General features: G+C 43.1%; 1 protein-coding gene across 1 annotated transcript in view; it reads left to right on the forward strand.

The window, feature by feature from the left end:
• The window catches only part of CACHD1 (cache domain containing 1), a 206,981-nt gene extending 202,706 nt beyond the window's left edge, over positions 1-4,275 (forward strand). The window contains exon 27 of the mRNA XM_044238376.1: positions 2,461-4,275. Within this exon, the coding sequence (XP_044094311.1) occupies positions 2,461-2,699 (239 nt within the window). The 3' untranslated portion in view covers positions 2,700-4,275. The remainder of the gene's footprint in view (positions 1-2,460) is intronic.
• The last annotated feature ends 4,826 nt before the right edge of the window (positions 4,276-9,101 follow it).

The raw sequence follows: 9,101 nt of genomic DNA on the forward strand, positions 1-9,101 counted from the left end.
TAGACCTCTCCACAGACTCTCAAATCAAGATATCTGAAACAGGGATGCCTGGGTGGCTCAGTGGGTTAAGCCTCTGCCTTCGGCTCAGGTCATGATCCCGGGGTCCTGGGATCGAGCCCTGAATCGGGCTCTCTGCTTAGCAGGGAGCCTGCTTCCGCTCTCTCTCTCTCTGCCTGCCTCTCTGCCTATTTGTGATCTCTCTCTCTGTCAAATAAATAAATCTTTTAAAAAAAAAAAAAAAGCTATCTGAAACAAAATTCATTTTCATTCCTGAGACTGGGGATCTCCAAGTCTTACCGTCCTGACTCCAAGTCACAGTCCCTGTTAATCCCCCTTCAACACCCCCCAACAACCCTCTCACTTTTTTTTTTTTTGAAGATTTTTATTTATTTACTTGACAGAGAGAGAGAGGGAATCCCTGCTCAGCAGGGAGCCCAATGTGAGGCTCGATCCCAGGACTCTGAGATCATGACCTGAGCCAAAGGCAGAGGCTTAACCACTGAGCCACCCAGGCGCCCCAACCCTCTCACTTTTAATAGCTTACCAACTTCTCTTGTTTCTGCTCCTGAGGTACTTTTCAATCTGTCCAATCCCATACCCATGGTTTTAATTCTTAGTCTCTCATCTGGGCTATTGAAATAACCTAAGCATTCCCCCCGCCACTCCTTTTTATTCATAAGAAAAAGCTTCCATCAGAACTCTCTTTGAAACACAGAAACTGTTGTGCTGGGTTTTTTTCAGTCTGCTCAGAACATTCTTTGGTTTCTCCATTTTTCTCCTTTGACATGGCCTTTATAATCCAACTATAACTCCCTTTTTTCACCTCAGTCCTGCCACATTCTCCAGCTACCTACCAGCACTCACCCCAGCCATGTGGTACAGGAATGGCCTTGGGGTTCCATACCCCTGTGGTTGTGCTTTTCTGTCCTCTTGCTCCTATCCACCTATCAGACTCCTACACATCCTTTAAAGCCCAGCTAAGATAGGAGTTTCTCTGCGAAGCTTTCTCATTCTTCCAGCTGCAGTTATTCCGTGTCCTAGGTTTTGGTTCTACCTCAACCATAGCACTTAAACCATTATCCGCAGTAGAATAAACCTAGCTTCATGAATATGTGTCTCCTGTTCAGTTGTGAAATCCTCAAGGAAAAGAGACATCTCTTATTCATGGTTCATCGCCTCCCCCTCTGGCCCATAATGGTCTTCTATCAATGAATAATTGAGCAGACCCAGCCCTGTGTTGGCTTTATTTCCCAAGCACTAGCTTTTAAGCTCCCTGCACATGGACCAGGTCTTCACCTTGCTGTCTCCTACAATGCCTAACACAGTATCTTGTACCTAGTAGGTGCACAATAAACAATGCTCATTGAGTTGGACCGGCTTAAATAAGCCTGCCATTTGAGAAAGGTTTCATTGAGGCCAGAGAATTGCCTTTCTCATTTTGCACCGAGCATACATTCGCAGCCACAGACGTGACTAGCGCTGCCCGTGGGCGAGTGCTGATGGATGTTAACCGTAGATGCGGTGGAAATATTAATGAGCTGTCACTTCTCAACATTTTTAAAGGGGATTTCTGCAATATTTAAAAACATGCCAGGGTTCTTGGAATGGAATCCTTTGATCAGGAAGGGCATTTTCTTCTGAAACATGTATTACTTAGAATACCGAAAGAAATTAATCTTTAAATACAGTGAGCCAGCTTACACAGAGAATAGTTGATTCCTTTGCTGGTTGCTAGGGGTGTGCGTGGAGTTAGTATTCCATGGGGTGGAACTTTGGGCGAGTTCGTTAACCTCTCTGATCGTCATCTCTGTCACCTGTCAAAGGGGTGTTAAACCGCATGCCTGATTGGGGTGTGGGAGCCCCAGGACACTGGTGCTTGCCATGGAGCAGGTGTGCAGGTGATGGTGGCCATCGTCTTTGTTCTCACTGTGTTGTGACGTCACATTCAGGCCTGTCCAAGCCCCGCTCCCCACCCACCCCCAGCCCCCACCTCAATCCAGGTCCCGTTAGGACATTTTTTTCTTTTTTAACTGCCTTTCTTTTTTTCCTTAAAATAAAATTAACAGTCCTAATCTTTATCTCTGGGAAAGGTGTAGGATAGCTCCCAAATGTCAATGGTTGTTATCTATGGATCAGAGGGGATGTGCAGTGATGTTAGTTTTTGTTTTGTTGTTGATTTGGGGATTTGGGAAAAGGCTGCCTGTAGAATTTTTTTTTTTTTTCTTAATCTGTGCTCGCTCAGGTGTCTAAAACGGTTATGGTCTTATTGTGCAATTGTGGAAAAAGAATAGCTAACAAAAGATGTCTTTAGAAGTAAGTCACTTGACCATCCGCTGGCAGCCTACAGACGTTGGCCACCGGGTAGCACAAAGACAGGAGCATCTCCCAGCATCGTAGGCATCCGAAGTCCCGTCGCCTGCGTCTGGAAGTTCTCAGCTGCCTGTTCTGTTCCCTTTCCAGGTTACAGTACCATGAGCCCACAGGAAGACAGCGAGAATCCCCCGTGCAACAATGACCCCTTGTCAGCCGGGGTCGACGTGGGAAACCACGATGAGGACTTGGATCTGGACACCCCGCCTCAGACCGCTGCCCTCCTAAGTCACAAGTTTCCCCACCCCCGCCCCCACCACCCCACGCTACACCACAGCCACCACTTACAGGCGGCCGTGACAGTACACACTGTCGACGCGGAATGCTAACGCTCCCCTCACCGCCACGGGAGGACGGGATCTGGGAGGGACAGAATGTTCTGGAAGGGGCAAAGAGCCAGCATCAGAGACTCCATCGCGAGAGACCCCATGTGTGTGTGTGTGTGTGTGTGTGTGTGGGCACACGCGCACGTGCGTGCGTGTGCACACTTCGTCCAGAGTGATTGAGCTCCTTTCCTGCCCGTTCACATGTTTCAAGAGGAGAGAACACAGCAGACTCACACTCATGAAAATGCAAGTCTGGCTCCGAAACGGAGGGGAAAGAAGCCTGATTAATGAGCCTGCCATCGTACTAAGGGAATGGAACAGAAGGCAGACTTCCAAACAGAGACGAAACCCATAAATGAAACATGGGGAACCTTCGTTAAGCTGAGCCAGAGGAATGTTCCAGGGAGCCAGAAACATTCGGCTCTCCTTAACTGGAAGAGAGAGAAGCATACCCGGCCGGAGACTGAGAGCGTGGCATACCCAGGGAGGAACGTGTGCTTTGAAGATGTCGCTTGGTTTCGCGGCGGTACCTAGTGGTACCGGGATACCACAGTCGCTCTCGGAAACTCCTGGTGAGCTCTAATGATGATGCATCTCAAAATTTCTAAGTAAAGGATTATTTTTCTACTATTTATTGAACTTTCAAACATTCTCGAACTTCGGGGGAAAGAAAAGGAGACATAGGAGAAATGTTCAGCAGTCATCCCTAGCTGTTTTGTGTGTGATCAAATGCTTCTTTGACTAAGGAGTTCTGTTAGGCAACGGATACCATCCCACTGCCCCAGGCCGCGAAATGGGAAAATGAAGAAATCTTTCTCTCCGACCTGTTTACATACATTTTCTTTGGAACGTCATTTTACGGAAACACATCTTTATTTGCGATGCAGTATTCTTCTCTGTGTTTGACAGAAGTGGAGAGGACAGAGGAATCCAAAATGTCTTTAAAGAAATTCTAATGTTTCTCTTTAACTCCTTTCCACTCCCCGTACAGCGCTTTTCACAGATTTCTACAAAACCTAATGTTACAACCCCAGCCTTTCAGCTAAGGGAGGGATGGATTTCTTCTCCTTGGGTTAGAGACTATCAATTTTTAAATGTCCCATTTTGATTGTGAGAATAGTACGTAAGGGAAGATGTTTTTAAGATTCACGATTGGTTCTTAATTAAAGATTTCTTCTGATATCCTTGTTCAAAGCTGCTGCCAGTTATCCAAGAAGTTACCCACCAAACCGCTTTGTCATGTATACAGAGATTCATAAAATCTGGCTAATACGACATGGGGCATTGTAATTTTAAAGTAGTGTTCTAATTACAGTGATGTATTTTAGATTCACATTTTGTGATTCAACTATGTTATAAAGACATTCTTGCACCGTGTGTGTGGTAAATCTCCGTTTATATGTAGTTGGAAAAAAGAATTCACTGAATAATGTTTTAATGATAGGGTATTAACGATATAATGTAAAAAAAACAATTGGTTCTTCAGCAGTACGGAAAGTAAACTATATGCGTGCTATCAGGAAACCCCTTCATACTGTGTATAAATTTTCAGTCTAGTGAAATAAACTGTATGAATGGACGGTTTTAGTGTTTATAGTGATTTGTTAATGTCCCCCTTCTTGTGCCTCAAGGTAAATTATGTTCACTTTGTAACCTAGCAGGTCAATCACCAAACTGAAAGTGGGCCTCCCCTCAATGCTGCCGTCAACTTCAGGGATTTCTTGACATCTTGAAAATTAAAAAAAAATAAAAATAAATTTTTTTAAGAAAACAATAGGATAAAATGAAAAGCAAATGTTACAATGTGTGGAACATAGCGCCCCCTCCCCTTGCTGGACATCTGCATTCATGTCAATAATAAATGGTTGTTCTCAAATTGCTGGAGAGAATGGGTGACTTTCCTGTCTTTCCAGAAAAATTAAACCTCTCCGTGGGATACCGGTTTGTTTCCTGAGGTTGAGAACCTTTGTGTGATGACACTAACTTCTTGATGGGGGGAAAATTGGGATTTCCAAGAAAAGAGTCACAAAACCTAGAGCTTAATAAAATATGTTAGAGCCTACTCAAATGTAAGAACAGAAATGAGTCTTGTGTCTTCTGTGATAAACACCTCCCCTGTCCCGAACTTCAGGGGAAAGAAATTGAATGCTTCAACTGAAAAGAAAACACAACTGTTGTTTTTCAGCCCCTGGAGAACAGGGCACACAGATTTGCAAGGTTTTATCCTTCAAAGTTCCCTTTTGTCTTCTTTCCTCAAGTGTTGCTTCAACATTTGTTGTTCGTGTTCTTGTTTTAAAGGACAGTTCCGTTTTTGGAAATATCTATCATGGTGACCTGTATTGGTGGCTCTTGCCCCTCAGGTAACGTTGCTTGTTAAACATAAAGTCATCTCTGGAATCCTGGAGGAAGGTCCTAGCAATGCCTTCTCGTTCACTAAGGCCTTCTTAATGCCTATAACCAACATTCATATCAGCGTTGACAAGTTTCAACAGCTAAGGGTGCTCTGGGTCACTTGATAAGCTAGAAAAGGGAAATTCTTATTTGTGGCCCAAACAAAACAGGGTTCAGACCCATCTAAGCTCTCAAGTATGTGTTCGTCTGCTTTTCTGACGTTTATTTTACACGTTTTAGAAAGTGGTTTTTCTTCCTCTGCCTCTTGATTTCATTTGAATGCTCAACTAAGCCTTATTAATACTTTCATTTGAAAAATATTGTCGGGGATGCCTGGGTAGCTCAGTCGGTTAAGCCTCTGCCTTCAGCTCAGGTCATGATCCCAGGGTCCTGGGATCAAGTCCCCACATCGGTCTGCCTGCTTCTCCCTCTGCCTGCTTGTGCATACTCTCTGCCTCTCTGACAAACAAATAAATGATACTTTTTTTTTTTAAATGTCACATTTACTCAGGTTTATTTTGCATGTCAGAGTGACTGATAGGTGGAAAGAAATCCTGGAAGATGACTTAAGCTCATTTCCCTGTGGTGATGGACTGTTCTAATGATTACTCTTTCAAGGAAAAAAACCATATCTGGTAGAATAATCAAAATGGATTAGCCCAGCCTTACCTGTGTCATCTTTGGTCTATTTCTGACGAGAGGAGTGGCAGTTTTCCTGGCTGAAGCACAATGCCATATTCAGAATTTTTTCTGATTTTTCAGTAAAGAATATTAAGTTGAAAGATCTATTTGCATGGCTGTGATAACTATAATCTGTTTAGTAGCTAAGGTGTGTATCAATATATATAGATCTATAGACCTCTGAAATTGTTTAAGCTGTCCTCCAACCTCCCTCATTCTTCTACATGGCTAATTAGGGCCTCTTCCTTCCTGACCTTTTTAAAAATTCATTATGGCCCCCCTCCTCAAAAGGAAATTTTGATTTAAATTCACCCTTACAAGAAGTTAAATGCTGGCAGGTAAGATTTTGTTGGATGGGATGGAGTTCAGAGGGCTACAAACCATTGTAATACTCTCTTTTCCTCCCCGCCCTGAATTCCATTTCTTCATGTGACCCAGATCTTTGCTCGTGTGTGTGTGTGTGTGTGGTTTTATTTTCCTGAGCTTTATTGAGGTTTAATTGACATAAAAAATTGTAAGATACTGGGGTGCCTGGGTGGCTCAGTCGGTTAAACATCCAACTGTTGGTTTCTTCTCAGGTCATGATCTCAGTCAGGCTCTGTGCCCAGCACACAGTCTGCTTTCCACCTCCTCCTCCTTCCCCCTTCTCTCTCTCTCTCTCTCTCTCTCTCTCAAATAAGATCTTTAAAATTGTAAGATATTTAAAATCTACATCATGGCTATTTGATATATGTATTCATTGTGAAAGGATTTCCCCCATTAACACTTTCTTCATTGATTTATTTTTGGTGAGAACATCGAAGTTCTCTTTTCCACTCTTAGCAGATTTCAATTACACAATACAGTGTTGTCAACTATAGTCACCGTGTTTTACATTAGATCCTCAGACCTTATTCATCTTAGAGTGAAAGTTTGTACCCTTTGACCAACCTCTCCCTATTTCTCCCACCCCTGTAGCCCTGCCAGCCACTTTACTGTTTCTAGGAGTGTGAGCTTTAAAAAAAAAAATTCCACGTGTAAGTGATATGCACTGTTTATGTTTCTTTGGCTTATTTCACTTAGCATCATAGTTGTCACAAATGCTAGAATCTCCTCATGGCTGAATGTTCATGTTTTTTGACCTACTTTATGTTCTCTTCTGCTCTAAAAAGAAATATCTGTTCCTCTCACCTCTGCAGATCTGAATTTACGTACAACTTCTTTCATGACCAGCCAGGTTCCTTGACCCTACTTACACTCCTGTACCTGTTAAAAATTGAGCTCTGCCCATTCATATCTTCTAAAGCTCCTCCCCAACAATCGTGAGCTTCTGGTTAATCTTGGCTCCGGTGTCAGGTGCATTTTTGTATGAACTTTTTTCAGAGCCTCAGTTAGACCCCTGCTTCCTAAGAGCAAGGATTGTTTCTTCTTCTCTGTTGTGCTCCTGGCCCCATACCCTCTACTTGGCAGGGAGGGCCTTCAGTGTGTGTTGAGAAGATTAAATGTCTGGGGTGTCGCTACAGCCATACTTACAGTTGACCTTTGAAAATCACAGAGGGGAGGGGCCCCGACTCCCCACACAGTTGTTAGACTCCCCAAGAACGTTTTTTTTTAAGATTTTATTTATTAGAGCATGAGTGGAGGGAGAGGGAGAAGCCAACTTGCCACTGAGGAGGGAACCCAACATGGGGTTTGATCCCAGGACCCTGAGATCATAACCTGAGCTGAAGGCAGACAGTGAGACCATGACTTGAGCCGAAGGCAGAGGCTTAACCCACTGAGCCACCCAGGCACCCCAGAATTTAACTCTTAATAGCCCGTTGTTGACCAGAAGCCTCAACAGTAAACAGCTGATTAACGCGTTGTGTATATGTATCGCATACTCTGTTGTTATAATAATGTAAGCTAGAGAAAATGTTAAGAAAATCATGAGAAAATAACATTTACAGTCCTGTATTGAAAAAAAAAATGGACAAGTGGACCCATGCAGTTGGAACCAGTGTTCAAGGGTCAACGGTAATGAGTTACAACAGATACTATACTATACTATTATTTAAAGTAGTAGATGGAGTAAATTTATTCCTCCAAAATAGTTTGCTTTATCAATTAGTATATTTTTAATTAAGGTGTAATTAGCGTAACATTTTAGGTATGCAAGGTAATGATTCAGTCTTTGTATGTATTGCAAAATGATCACCATGGTAAGTCCAGATAACGTGCATCACCTTACACAGTTACAAGTTTCTCACCATGAGAACTTTCCAGATCAATTCTCCTAGCTACTTTCAAATACACAATACAATATCATTAGCTATAGTCACCATACAGGACATTCTATTTCCATGACTTAAAACTGGAAATCTGTGCCTTTCGACCACCTTCATTTTGCCCCCCTCTTCCGCCCCCCTCAGACTCCCACAACCACCAATCTGTTCTCTGTGACCGTGAACTTCATTTTGGTTTTTTTTGTGCAACTGTTTCTTAGTACATCACACTCACAATTAGTACAATGTTCCATGTTTAGCAGCTGTTTAATGTTATCACTGGCATAAGAACCAACTTCCTGAGACAGTATATATGCCTTTAAAATTCCACCTAAATTTTAATAATCTGTGTGATGTGTACCTACACCCAAGTGCAAAAAATAAAATAAAATAAAAACCCTGTCGTGTAAGTTAAATGTATAGTTACGCAATACAGTTTTAAATGGCATTGATTTTGAAGGAGTCCCGTTACAATCTTCTCGTCAGACTTCTTGTGTTTGTCTCACACTACTCATTCTATTTCTGGGCACTGCTTGATTAAAGTGTTTTATGTAACAATATACCCACCAGGATTACTGCCTTAGTTCCTACTTCAGTCTAGTGCTTTTGGAAAAAGAAAATTACATAACAAGAAGCTTGGCTCCCCTGCAAAAGTGTGTCCCTGACTTTCAAGGCTCCTTGGCAATCCTTTGTCCAGATCCAGTTTGTTCTCTAGTACACTCCCCTCAAATTCTGTTCCAGAACATCTCCTCATCCCCCTGCCCTGTGCCCTGCCCTGCCACAGCCTCTCTACAGCTGCCTTCATTCCATGCTGACATTTGGGTAGAAACCCCACAACTTTTCCGCCTTCCACGTCACCATGGCTCTCACACTTCACCCTCTCTGTTCTCAGAGGAAGGAATGTTCCAACTCCTTCCCAAATTTGCAAGCCCAGCTTGCATCACAAATGCACATCCTCACCTCCACTTGTCCAGTCAGTGCTCCTGAAACACCCCATCATCCCTACAAGGACAAACCTTCCTTCACCTTGCTTTCCCCTCCAAGGACGGTGAGAGGTTCTCCCTGCCTTTCTGGGCCCCTTTTACACAGT

The sequence above is a fragment of the Neovison vison genome, chromosome 2 (genome assembly GCF_020171115.1).
Source record: "Neovison vison isolate M4711 chromosome 2, ASM_NN_V1, whole genome shotgun sequence".
Classification (NCBI taxonomy): Eukaryota; Metazoa; Chordata; class Mammalia; order Carnivora; family Mustelidae; genus Neogale; species Neogale vison.